Source organism: Mustelus asterias, chromosome 3, assembly GCF_964213995.1.
Source record: "Mustelus asterias chromosome 3, sMusAst1.hap1.1, whole genome shotgun sequence".
Classification (NCBI taxonomy): Eukaryota; Metazoa; Chordata; class Chondrichthyes; order Carcharhiniformes; family Triakidae; genus Mustelus; species Mustelus asterias.
The window spans coordinates 115,704,374-115,718,749 of record NC_135803.1 but is presented as its reverse complement, the minus strand read 5'-3'; the positions used below and the strand labels follow the sequence as shown (position 1 = coordinate 115,718,749).

Below are 14,376 nucleotides of genomic sequence, written 5' to 3'. Positions count from 1 at the left end.
ACAGCCACGTGACACTTGCTGTGGATTTCTAAGAAGCTATCAGAAATTATCCTCACATCCCATTCCTGCTCTGGACACATCATGGACTCCCACCTCTTTCTTTGCAATCTTCATGAGCCTCTACCCAACGTGTCCATATCAAGCAGATAAATCTAATAAATCCCAAATCATTGACTCATATATGACACACCCATTTTCTTTAGCATTCTGGGATCAAAGGAACTGTAGATATAGACGCCTAGAACCCTACAGTGCAGAAAGAGGCCATTCAGTCCACCGAGTCTGCACTGACTGTCAGGAAGAGCATCGATCCAGGCCTACCATTCCCCACCCCAATTGCTGAAACCCTGCATATATACCATGTCTAATCCACCTAACCTGCACATCTTTGGACTGTGTGAGGAAACCGGAGCACCTGGAAGAAACCCATGCAGACACGGTGAGAACATGCAAACTCCACACGGACTGTAAGCCAAGGCCGAAATTGAACCCAGGTCCCTGGCACTGTGAGGCAGCAGTACTAACCACTGTGCCACTGTGTCACCCTAATTGGGTCAGGTTGCCCTCTTAAGCACTGAAATTTTAGCTATGACCATTTTAATGATAATTTCTATAGAAGCAATGTGAGAAATAATAAAAAACCCAAGAAGAGCAGGCCTTAATGAAGCTTGTTTCACAACCACAGGACATCCCAAGCACTTCACAGCCAATTAATTACTTTTTGAACTGTTGTAACATCGAGAAATGCAGCAGTTAATTTGTGCACAGTAGGGTCCCGCAAACAGCAATGAGATAAATAACCAATTAAATTATTTTTAATGGTGCTGAATTGGGGAAAGATGTTGGCTCGAACACCAGGAGAACTCCTCTGCTCTTTAAATAGTGCGATGGAATATTTTACTTCCATCTGAAAGGGCAGACAGGACTTCAATTTAGCATCTCAACTGAAAGGTGGATTCCCTGCATTTATAGGCATGTTTAAGGAGCAAAGTGGGACTTTTGCTTGTTATGTAATGTTGCACAATATCTTGATTATGCTTCAAAAATTGTTTTTGTAAAAAAGAAAAACTGTATAATAAACTTGAAAGCAATTGATGCATTTTTGTTTGGGCTGTAACGTGGTAATGTCAGTGAATAGCCTCGTATCACCGAGTGGGTAGAGACTGGAGGAGAGAAAGTGGAAGTGGGAGTCCATGATGGGTCCAGAACTGGAATGTGACTGGCGGATAATTTCTGAGAATATCAGACATTGAATGAGTGATACATATTCTATCATGTATATCTTTATTTATTTAGACAGTTGATATTAATAACAGAAAAAAGTGCATAACTGGAGAGTAACACTATTATGAGGGTATTTCACTATATAAGGTTTTGAATAGTAATATATTAACATAGTATAACAATGCATTATTGTTGTACCTTTGAAAACTATAGTATGTCTCATGCTACAATTTAATCAAATCACTTCTAAATCCTTAACTATTCCAATAAACAATTTTAATTGGAATATATATTTTATAGCAGTCCTTAAATTCATACGTTTGTACTTTACTTTGTTAACTTGTTTAATATTTTCACTAAAAGTCTGTATTCTTGAGCATTTGCAAACCAAGACAGGAATAATGCACATTAGATCAAGGCATACATTAATATATTCAAATTGTGTGGAGAGCACTGGTTTACTGTTCGATTGTGTTGAAGTTCTAAGAGATTTGTGTTTGTAATCTACTTCCCTTTTGTGCACCATGGAAGTATTGTTTTCTCACTTTCCATAAATGTGCCACAAAAACTCAGAAGTCGAGTATTTTGACTAAGGACAAAGGTTTGCCCTTCAGTGGTCACGATGGAAAACAAAGGCCGCAGCACTCAGAACAAATCCCCACGCAAATGGAATTCATGCAATTTTCTTCTGGGTTCTCGCAGCCTGTGCAGCAAGGCAGACTGAAGTCTTCAACATCTTCGCAACAGCAACTGTACATATTGAATCCAGCACATGATGCAGCATCAGAGAAGGATTTGAACAGGAACAGCATTTCACAAAACAGGCAGGCTAGCAGGCATTGGACACAGTGGTCTTCTTAAGGATATAAGGAAAGTAAAAGGTGAAAAATGTGATCCAACATTATATATATATATTTAAATCTATATATAACATAGATGAACAAATTATGACATCCAGCTTCACAACTGGAGCTGCACTCTGGGTTTATTTTGGAAACTTTCAGAAAATAATGCCTGAATTCTGCAGTCATTAAATGCACATATATAATCACAAAAGAGCCTGTCTTTACTTGCTCAAAGAGAGACTATGTAATTATGTATCCAGACTATGATTATTAGCTTTATTGTAACATTCCCATCATATCCATAAGAGAGCTTAACGGTAACAAATTTCAGAAATTTCTAAAGCTAGTTCCAAACACTCACTGGTTTCCTGACAAGAGTCAAACATACCGCAGTCAAACTCACACGAGCAGTTACAATCATGGTGGTTGTGGCTCACATCAGAATTATATTTATGGCAACGATAACCACATGTTCGGTTCCACTGATTTGCACATGTGTGAGGTAGCATGATCAGAAAATCGTAGAACTGGCAGAACAAACAGTTCAGAATGAGGGACGCACATTCATCTGATAAGAAAGATGGGACGATAAAGAGGCAGGATAGAGTTAGTGATTATGAAATAAGGATGGTGGAAGCATCAACATCTAGAAAGTATATTTGAACATGTAATAGACGCAACGTAGGTAGCAACACAAAGTAGCAATAAAACGCCAATAAAGTTTTAGTTGAATATAAATTAATATTAAACACCTAATTTGATTTTTTTCACTGTAAAATCCAACGTTTTGCAAATTTGACAGCAAGTGGATAGAATTTGGAGAATGATTTCAAGTGCAAATTCACAAATTCACAAATTTAAGGCACATTGCATTAGCTGAGGCATTTTTATTTCTGGAAATACTTACTGCGGCACTAAGGCAAGTGCAGAGTTAGCTCCAAATTACATTTTGTATATTCAATCACAGCTATCAATCATTTTGCACAATCACTTTCTAAATACATAATACACATGTCAGAAAGGGCTCAGTTGTATTTCCGAGGCATCCAGCAATGCTGTATGATTTACATGGCTGTTTACAATATCGTAGCAATATTTTAATAAATTGTGCAGATTGCAAATGGCCTTAAATGACAAGCTAACACTTAAGGGAACAAAACTTAGACAATGCATTTTTTGTTGTCCCATCCCAGTTGATCGAGTGGAGTTTTGGTTTGTATGAGAAGACTCTTTTGCTTTTTGTGACACATGGAAAAACATTGGTAATTAGTGCTGTAGAATTACTGAACTCAATTAAGTCTGACTGAATGAGTTTTTTCCCTCAATGATTCAGTGAGTTTAGCCACTGAGTAGTTGAAGAATAAAAGCCTGAGAAACCCCATTGGATTCCTGGTTGTGGCACAGTTATTATAATTGGCCTCCTCACCCCTGGATCAAGAAGTGCAAAACCAGTCATAGTTTACATTCCTGATCACCACAGCCCATGTTTGCGTAACAAATTTGACTGAATATTTTGACGAACAGAATAAGTGGACGGTGGAAAGTCTATGGAGACGATTCTCTCAAAAAAATTCGAAGTGTCAAATTCATGTAAAAACTGGGGTAAATCCCGCTGTTTTTTTCAGCAGGAGGCTCAAAATGAATTTCTCCCACGCTGTGCACTGCTGAGTGCACTCGTGTGAATAAGTTCAAAAAGCTAGGGACCTATTCCCACTGGAGAGGCCGGCAGCATAGCGCTGAGTAGGCCACTGTGCACATGCTGATTTGTCAAAGTGGAGGTCAGCGCATGCGCAGTGGCCCCTATCTGCCTGCCTCCCGATTGCTGGCCAGCCCCACGACCCTCACGTGGCCAGCCGTGCAAACCCCTCACGGCCCGATCCATACATGCCCAGGTCAACATCCCTCCCCCAGCCCCAATCCCCCCCACTGACCCTCTGGTGGAGCTGATGGCACCAGAAATCTGGGAGACACACAGAGGCCGTAGCACCCAGCGGGGAGCCCGCAAAATGGCCTCCGCTTGAGTCTCCCGGAGACTCGAGCGGAAGTGTGGAGAATCGCCCCCTATGTATACTGTTTATGTAGAGTCTTATTGCAGCTGAGACCACCAGGAATATTGTGTGCAGTTCTGGTCTCCTTATCTAAGAAAGGATATCCTTGCCATAGAGGGAGTGCAGCAGAGGTTCACTAGATTGATTCCTTGGATGGCAGGATTCTTGTATGAGGAAAGGTTGGGTCGAATGGGCCTGGAATTTAGAAAAATAAGAGGGCATCTAATTGAAAGGTATAAAATTTTGATCAGGCTGGACAGACTGGATACAAGGATGTTATCTCCTCGGGCTGAGAGGATCTAGGATGTGGAGATGCCGGTGTTGGACTGGGGTAAACACAGTAAGAAGTCTCACAACACCAGGTTAAAGTCCAACAGGTTTATTTGGTAGGCTTTTAACCTTCTTACTGAGAGGATCTAGAACAAGGGGTCAGATTCTCAGGTTACGGGTTAGGCCAATTAGGATTGCAGTGAGGAGAAACATCTTCACTCAGAGGCTGGTGAACCTATGGAATTCTCCATCACAGAAGGCCATGGAGTCAGGTAATTGAATTGATACAAGAAGGAAATAAATTGATTTCTGGACTCTAAAGATGTCAAGGGATATGGAGACAGCAAGCAGTATGGTGTTGAGATAGAGGATCAGCCATGATCATAATGAATGGTGGAGCAGGCTCGAAGGGCTGAATGGTCTACGACTGCTCCTATTTTTTATGTTTCTATGTTTCCAGAAGGCATTTGATAAAGGGGGTGATTTTGAGCCCACTTAGCCGTTTGCGGGATCGTCAAACAGGCAGAAAATCTGGAGAGAATCAGAGGGGACTTAGCAATGCAAACCTGTGCCGGGGGAAGTGCCAGGGGTGGGTTTGCTGAGCGGTCCCATGGAAGACATTCCCTTTATGCGTGTTGATGAGGGCTGATGCCTATGAGGGAATGGCAGTATTCTTAAGATTGCGGTGGTGGTGCGGGGAGGGGGGGGAGGGGGCGGGATGGGAGGTAGGTATTAAGACATAAGTTGGCATATGGATTATAAAGGGCCATGAGGATGGTTAATGAAGCACAAGTTGGCATGGGGATATAAAGGACCATGGGAGTGGTGGAGGGGCACAATTTGTGAGGGAGCATGGGTGAGTGGGTGGAAGGACATAGGTTAGAAGGAGGAGCCATGATGTGTATGAAGTAGCATGGGTTGGTATGGATGGGGCATGGGGAGTGTTTGAGAGTGAGGGGGTGTGATGGGTGAAAGCTGTTTTTTGTTTTATTCATTTTTTTAGTACCTTCAACAAGGTGCTGGGTCACTAAGGCCAGTCTTTCACCGAGCCCACCACTGTACTGCTGCCCCTGCGCTACTTCAGCACACTTTCTGGGGCCATCTGCTATGTCTTTCATTTCACCCTATCTTTGGACCAAAAACTGGAACTTCTGGAGCATTTTTTCCCAGGTCAGAATTGTCCTGACCCTGCACGCCTATCCTGGAGTGAAAATTCAGGCCTTGGAATCTAGACAGATAGGTTATTAAAATGTCATGATCTCATACAGAAAACAATCAATAGGATAATGAAATGGTCGAATAGAAGGGGATTGCTGTAATGCTTCGGCTCTCCAAAACACTGGTTCGCCCACACCCGGAGTACTGTGAGCAATTATGAACGCGCATCTTAGAACGTATTAGCTTTGGAGAGAGTGCAGCATGTATTTAACAGAATGATACTTTAATTCCAAAGGTCAAATTATAAGGAGAGGCTACATAAACTAGGATTGTATTCCTGGAATTTTGACAATTACGTGGTAACTTGATTAAAAGTTTCAAGATATTAAGGGGAACAGACAGGATAAATAGAGAGAAACTATTTGCACAGGTTGGAGAGTCTAGGACTGAAAATTGGAGTCAGATATTTCAAGAGTGCAATTAGGAAATATTTCTACGCACAAAAAATGGTCGAAGTTCGGAATTCATTTCTGCAAACAATAATTGATGCAAGATCAGTTTTATTTTTTTAAACTTGAGAGTGATACATATTTGGCAGGTCAAATGGGATGAAGGAGTATAATATCAAGGGTAAGACTCTTAGCAGTGTAGAGGATCAGAAGGACCTTGGGGTCCGGGTCCATAGGATTCTTAAATCGGCCTCGCAGGTAGAGGAGGTGGTTAAGAAGGCGTATGGTGTGCTGGCCTTCATCAATCGAGGCATTGAGTTTAGGAGTCGGGAGATAATGATGCAGCTTTATAAGACCCTCGTCAGACCCCACTTAGAGTACTGTGCTCAGTTCTGGTCGCCTCATTGCAGAAGGGATGTGGAAATTATTGAAAGGGTGCAGAGAAGATTTACAAGGATGTTGCCTGGATTGGTTGGCATGCCTTATGAGGATCCATGAGGATAATGAACGGCTTAGATAGGATGGACGTAGGGAAGTTGTTTCCATTAACAGGGGAGACTAGGACGCGGGGGCACAGCCTTAGAATAAAAGGGAGTCACTTTAGAACAGAGATGAGGAGAAATTTCTTCAGCCAGAGAGTGGTGGGTCTGTGGAATTCATTGCCACAGAGGGCTGTGGAGGCCGAGACGTTGAGCGTCTTCAAGACAGAAATTGATAAATTCTTGATTTCTCGAGGAATTAAGGGCTATGGGGAGAGAGCGGGTAAATGGAGTTGAAATCAACCATGATTGAATGGTGGAGTGGACTCGATGGGCCGAATGGCCTTACTTCCGCTCCTATGTCTTATGGTCTTATAGGATAGGTTGAGGGAGCTCGGTCTTTTCTTCTTGGAGAGACGAAGGATGAGAGGTGACCTGATAAAGGTGTACAAGATGTTGAGAGGTATAGATCGGGTGGATTCTCGGAGGCTTTTTCCCAGGGCTGAAATGGCTGCTACGAGAGGACACAGGTTTAAGGTGCTGGGGAGTAGGTACAGAGGAGATGTCAGGGGTAAGTTTTTCACTCAGAGGGTGGTGGGTGAGTGGAATCGGCTGCCGTCAGTGGTGGTGGAGGCAAACTCGATTGGGTCTTTTAAGACACTTCTGGATGAGTACATGAAACTTAATAGGATTGAGGGTTATAGGTAAGCCTATATATAAGCTTAGGTAGGTAGGGACATGACCGGCACAACTTGTGGGCCGAAGGGCCAGTTTGTGCTGTATTTTTTCTATGTTCTATATTTGTTAACAAGGGATATGGGGCCAAAGACATATGGAGTTAGATCAACCATGATCTCTCATTGAATGTTAGAACAGGTTTGAGGGGCTAAATGGCTTCATCCTGCCCCTGTGTTTTAATCTAATGGCTGTAGACGTCAGATATAATGCATTCTAAGTTCATGTTTGCATCTACCAAGTTTGAATAGCTTGCTGATGCTCATTGTTGGGGCTCACATATGGGTGACAGCCACTTGCATGAGCTGCTAGAGAGTAACTAGGGACTCTGGAACCAAACTTGGCAACCAGTCAATGACTTTGGGAGATTGTTATTCAGAAGCAAGCCATCAAATAAGCTGAAGGAACCTCTTCATTTGAATCCATCTTGCAAAGTGTGATCTCATTTACTACTATAGTTTAACCTAATTTCTGTGCACAATCAAGATGTGGCTGGAACATGTTACATTAAACAGTGTAGAGAATAAACACAACTCGATCAATAATTCAATTCATGGCATATACATTAGATGATTTAGTTAAGTTTTTGAAGAGTTTTGCTATTAAATTTTGGTACATAATTGAACATTTCTGCATACTAATAGGCCAGAATTTACATTTCAGTTTCAAGATACAAAAATACTAACATAGAAAAAGTGTGTATACTTCCTGAGAAATGTTTGGTGATTTTAGATACCCTACTGTCTTACCCCAGTATTCTGCTACAAGAGATAAAGCTAACAGCTGATTAATCAGAGAGTCTAATCTAGTCAATGAAGCAGGAGTAGGTCATTTGGCCCTTTGAGTCTGCTCCGCCATTCATTATGATCATAGATGATCATCAAATTCAATATCCTGATTCTGTCTTCTCCCCTTATCTCTTGATCCATTTAGCCCCAAGAGCTATATCTAATTTCTTCTTGAAATCAGACAAGGTTTTGGCATCAATTACATTCTGTGCTCGTGAATTCCACACATTCACCACCCCCGGGTGAAGAAATTTCTCCTCAACTCAGTCCTAAAATTTTTACCTCTTTTCCTCAAACTACGACCCTTAGTTTTGGACTCCCCACATCATCGGGAACATTCTTTTTCAATCTACCCTGTCTAATGTTAGCCCATCCCAAGTATGTAAAGGATCTTGGCCCAGGGATTTGGGTTGGTGGTTCTTTGGCCCAAGTCTCGGTTTGTGTCCTGGTGAACTATACCAGTGGAATGGGCCACCCAGGAATTTTCAGGCCATATTATTTTGTACATCGATAAGCTACAATATTTTTACTCAAAGAGCTGTAAAATATTAAAATTAATGTTTCTAGAACCTTCTGTTTAATTTGAATGTAATTTCCAACGTTATTGCAAGCTAGTCAACATTTTAGTGGTCAATAAACCTACCTTCAGTGTTTTTATTATGAATTTGTGAGCTTGCTGATTGGTATCCAAATTTACTTTTCTTATTCTCCGTAGAGCACAGTGACGGAGTTGAATTCATCCATGAATCTTCAGTTGGCATTTCTTTTGAAGGTGACAGTGAACAGCCTGTGCATTCTGTAGCACCTTTTCTGTGTTCTGGTATGGGGCTAATAACTTCACATATCCCATCATTTGAAGACTGATCATTTGGTGGAGGGAAGGTGTGAGCTAGAACAATACAAAAAAATTTTTATCTACTGAACTACCACAAATCAAATGGCAAATTGAACTAAACAGGAAGCGATACACATGATTTCTAACAGAGAACAATGTTAGTTGTTACAATATTTTTTTTTAGGCATAGTTTTTTTTATCAATTTATGGTAAATCATTGGCCGGGGGGAAAGGATCATACATGTAAAACCAGATATTTGTAAAGCACAAGAGAAAGAGCAATTCCATCCCCATATGGGGTGAATGTTTAGAATTGCTGGAATTTGGTAGCAAATCCTCTACTATTTTGAATTGTCCTTGGTGAGTTAATAATATCAAAAACCATAACCGCCTGCTTCACACTGGTGTAGTACAGATACATTGGGCGGGATGTTCTGGTCGCGTTTGCCCCAAGACCAGAAAATTCCACTCGAGGTCAACGGACCTTTGCATGGTCCTGTCCCGCCCACTATGATTCCCGTGGCAGGCAGGATGGGAAAATTCTGCCCATTGACCAGAATGATATCAGGTGCAAAAGCTCAAATTATGAGAAAAGGTTGAATTCATTTGACTTATATTTCATTGAATTTGGAAGGTCGAAGTGTGATCCAGGCAAGATTTTTTTTAAATGATTACGACGGATTGTGATTATGGTCTGCACAATTCATATCTGTTGGATGGAATCTTAGCAATACACAAAAGCTGGGGAAAAAAAGCCTCTAATCTGACATACAAACAGGTATAGTATTGAAGAACTGATCCAGCCTGACACAACACAATTTTAGGAGCAGAAACCCTAACCTGCTTCTTGAGGGAAAACTAGCCAGCACCATTGCATAGATACTGGAGCTATCCAGAACAAGTAGAAGACCAAAAGCAACATCTCCCATGGCTGAAATCAAGACCACATTTGTTTATTAATATTAAGTCATGTCATTTTTCCAAAATCAATCAAGCTCGGCTTAACTCCTACATTGTGTGAAGCATGTCAAATGAAGGAGAATAATGTTTTTTAACCTTGATGCTATTTATGCAATCTTATTTTCATCTTAATACATAAAGGTCAGGCCAAAACCTATTTTTTTAAATGACATCAATCATATTCACTCAAGTGTGTGTTGAACTTATATGTGTGATTTCATATGCATACAGAATTAGGTATATGGAGACTGACAGTCCATCTGTAATAGCTCATTAGCAAATGCATGAAATGAATGTTTTACTTAATAAATTACAGGACGGTGGTGAATACAAGACAGTAAGTACTATTAACTTCTAAAACTTCACTATTTTATGTTTGGACACAATTCCAAACATTACATTTAAAAAGCTATTTAATGGCATATTAAGATATACATATTTGCCGTTAATGTTAATATCCTATCTCTGAGCGGTGAGTGGCATTAGTTAAGAAGTACAGAGAAAGAGTAAAAGCAGACATACTCAGGAAAGTACGTAAAATAAACAAGACCCAATTGAAACAAGATCATGTCATCTTTTTGGTACTTCTTAATTTAAAGACGAGTAAAGTATCATTTTATTGTATTTTACATAGCGTCCCTACAGTGCAGAAGGAGGCCATTCAGCCCATCAAGTCTGTGCCGACTCTCCAAAATTCTCCCCCCCCCTCCCCCCCACCCCTGCATCCAACCCTATCCCGTGGCTCCACACACTTACCATGGCTAATCCACCTAACGTGCACATCTTTGGAGATCATTTAAAAATTGTGATGCCAAAATGTGATGCATGCCCAGCACATAAAGTATGAAATCAGTTGAAATGTTTCATCATCTGTCTTACCAATAAATGAAAAAATGACAATAAATGACACCTATAATTTTCTGCAGACAAGAATAGCATCAAATCATAAATGTTCCCTTTAAGAAATGCAAGGAACAGATACAATTATCACAAATGGTCTTAAGTTTATACATTAGGGAACTTGATATATTTATAGCTGTAAATCCCAGTAAACCACCAAACACAAGGGAAACATTTTCAAAATGCAGCTGAAGCTATTTCAATGTGTCTGATTCTCAGCACATCAGGATTTTATTTCAATGCCAGATATCTACTAATATATACAATTCCTGATCACAAAAAGGACTGAGAAAGCTCTGAACATTTTCTGTTTGTTATTTTTTTCTTACAACAGAATCACAATTTATCCCTTCTTATGAGGGATAAGCAATTTTAATAAAAGAGAAAAAAGTTGACCTCTGAAGTCTGTTACATTCTTACACGTTGACTTGGGTTTCTGCTTTTCTGTTACCGAGTAAAGATGAGTGGGTTTTTAAATGCTTCAAAAATATTAAAAGCTCTCTTTTCCATTTCTTTCTTGCTGTTTTTAATCCATTTCTATTTTTCATTGCTGTATTTTTAAAGAAATTGGCTTGCTAATCATACATTCCTGCTCCCATTATGTGGGGCTTTTGATACTTCAGACATTTGAAAACTTTTCTCACATCATTTTACTCATGACTACAGATCTATGTGGAATTCACTAAAAATGTAAGAATAAACAATGGAAAAAGTATCGCGCTGTCCAGTATGCATAGTCATCACGAGTATATGATAGGGTGGAATTTTACAGCCCTGTTGTGGTGGTGACAGGGCTATAAAATGCGATGAGCCACACAAAATTCCATTGACTTCGTTAGGAATGGAAATTCCCACTGGTGGGAGGGACCATAACATTCCGCCAGAAGAATATTTAATAATTTTTAAACCTGGCAGCCTTTCATGGTTGATATTCAAACACTGATTTTAACTCAAAGTACAATTGGATATGCAGTGAAAAGTCAGCGTTAGGTGCTCAACATTTAAACTTGCTCTGGGCCACTGATAGCACTGGCAGACTGCTCTGCCAGGACTCCAATAATTGAACAGAATCATAGAATCCCTACAATGCAGAAGGAGGCCATTCGACCCATCGAGTTTGCACCGACTCTCTGACAGAGCATTTTTCCCTGGCACACCCCCATACCCTGTAACCCCACGCATTTACCTTGCCACTCCCCCTAACCTACATATTTTGGAACACTAAAGGGCAATTTATCATGGCCAATTCACCTAATCTGCACACTTTTGGACTGTGAGAGGAAACAAGTGCACATGGAGGAAACCCACGCAGACACGGGGAGAACATGCAAACTCCACACAATCACCCAAGCTTGGAATTAAACCTTGGTCCCAGGCGCTGTGAGGCAGCAGTGCTCACCACTGTGCCGCCATCAATAGGAACAAATACAAGCAGCATCTCCAAAAAAAGCTTTTATTATGACGTATTTATGTGATCCCAGAGGGGAAGTGTTCTCAATGCATGCTGGAAGTAGTGCTACAATATTGTCGTGAGGATTGTCTGATCCATGCTCCATGGAAACATTGGATTAAACCTTGATTACAATGTTTTTTCTAAGTATTTTCTCATGAAAAGGAAGGCAATACATAACAACAGCAAGATGGTACTAGCTCTGAGGTTGATCTTTCCTCAATAGACTGGTGATGTACTGAAAGGAAAGTTAATTATTTTTAATTTCTGGGCCATCCTCTAGTTTGGTTTTGTTTCTTTATATTATGTGCCATTTTGTGATGTAATCATCGACATGGTTTCTACGCATATTTAAGATGATGTGGAGATGCCAGCATTGGACTGGGGTGGGCACGGTAAGAAGTCTCACAACACCAGGTTAAGGTCCAACGGGTTTATATGGAATCATGAGATTTCGGAGTGCTGCTCCTTTATCAGGTAAGTGGTTATGAATGGTTGACTCACCTGATGAAGGAGCAGCACTCCGAAAGCTCGTGATTCCAAATAAACCTGTTGGACCTTAACCTGGTGTTGTGAGACTTCTTACCGTATTTAAGATACACATGCATAAAGATTCACTTCGCAAAGCTCACTTTGTTATTCAACATCATTGTCTGTATTGACCATATATCATGCTACTTGGTTGAGGTACAATTTGATGAAGCCCTTGAAACACATGAATAGCAAAGTATTCAACGATATAATGCAACCCCAGAATATGCCACAATGAGATGTGGAGGTGCATAGATGCAAGGATAGATGTTTAAGTTTGGTATGATGAGCACTAAATATGGAACAGGTCGACCGGCAACATAACATGCAATCTTATATGAAACATTGATTATATTGTTCGATTGACTTGCCTTATGATATTCCTCCATTGTTTTCCTGCGCTTATTCCTAGGTTCCAGGACTGCACAGTCATTAAGCTTGACTGCTAATTCCTACCAGGTATGATGTACTGCTGTTGTTCTGAGATTGCTAAACAGAATAATTCCTGGCACCAATAGCATGCGATGAAAAAAATACAAACATACAAATTAGGCCATTTGCCCCCTTGAGCCCGCTCCACCATTTGACAAGATCATGGTTAATTGTGGCCTCAATTACACTTTCCTGTCTGCCCTCTATACTCTTTAACTCCCTTGTTAGTCCAGAATCTATCCAACTTTGCCTTAAAAATATTAAATATCCTGCCTTCATGTTTTCTGGGGAAGAGAATTCCACAGGCTCCTGCCTCCTTATGTCTGTCGTGAATGTGAGACCATCTTATTTTTAAACTGTATCCCCTAATTCTATTCTCTCCCAAAAGGGGAAACATTCTTTCAGCATCCATCCTGTCAAGTCCCCTCAGGACCTTATAGGCAGGATTCGCCAATCTCATCCATACCCACCCCACTGCCAGCGAGAATGGAGAATTCGGTGCTCAGCCAAAACTCCATTCGCTGCAGCAGCACCAGAGAATCCCAGCCACGGGTCAGGTCAGAGGTTGTTGGCATATATGTTTCAATAAAATCATCACTCGTTCTTTCAATTCTAATGGATAAAGACCCAAGCTGTCCAGCTTTTCCTCATAAGACAACCTCCTTACCCAAGGATTCAGTCAAGTGAACATTTTTTGAACTGTTTCTAATGCAATTACATCATTTCTCAAATAAGGTGAGCAAAACTCCAGACAATGCCCCACATGTGGTCACACCAATGCCCTGTACAACTATAGCAAAATATCCCTATCTTTATATTCCATTCCCCTGACAGTAAACAACAACATTTCATTTGCCTTCCTATTCACTTGCTTTACCTACGTACTAACTTTTTCTGATTCACATGGGAGAACATCCAGATCCCTCTGTACCACAGAGTTAAATAATGTAACATGCTACTTTCTATTCTTTTTGCCAAAGTGAACATGTTCACATTTTCCCACATTTGCCAGATTTTTGCTGACTCATCTGGCCTATCTATATGCGTCTGCAACCTCCTTATGCCGTCTTCACAACATACTTTCCGATATACCTTTGTGTCATCTGCAAGTTTAGCTACCATGCCTTTGTACCCCTCATTTTATTACTTGATATTGGTTGTAAATAGTTGAGGCCTTAGCACTGATCCTTGCAGCACTCCACTTGCATTAAATTTTGCCAACCCGAAAATGACCCATTTATGCATGTGGCTTGCTATTAGCTAACCAATTCT

At 40.6% G+C, this 14,376-nt stretch overlaps 1 protein-coding gene across 4 annotated transcripts in view; it reads right to left on the bottom strand.

The window, feature by feature from the left end:
- Nucleotides 1-1,431: 1,431 nt before the first annotated feature.
- The window catches only part of mdfic2 (MyoD family inhibitor domain containing 2), a 68,669-nt gene continuing 55,724 nt past the window's right edge, over nt 1,432-14,376 (bottom strand). For 2 of the 4 annotated variants that reach the window (XM_078203205.1, XM_078203190.1), the window contains exons 3-5: nt 8,640-8,885; nt 2,458-2,637; nt 1,432-2,080 (exon numbers count right to left, since the gene is read on the bottom strand). In XM_078203205.1, the coding sequence (XP_078059331.1) occupies nt 1,842-2,080; nt 2,458-2,637; nt 8,640-8,885 (665 nt within the window). In that variant the 3' untranslated portion in view covers nt 1,432-1,841. The remainder of the gene's footprint in view (nt 2,081-2,457; nt 2,638-8,639; nt 8,886-14,376) is intronic. The other 2 variants (XM_078203197.1, XM_078203214.1) reach the window with 2 other exon arrangements.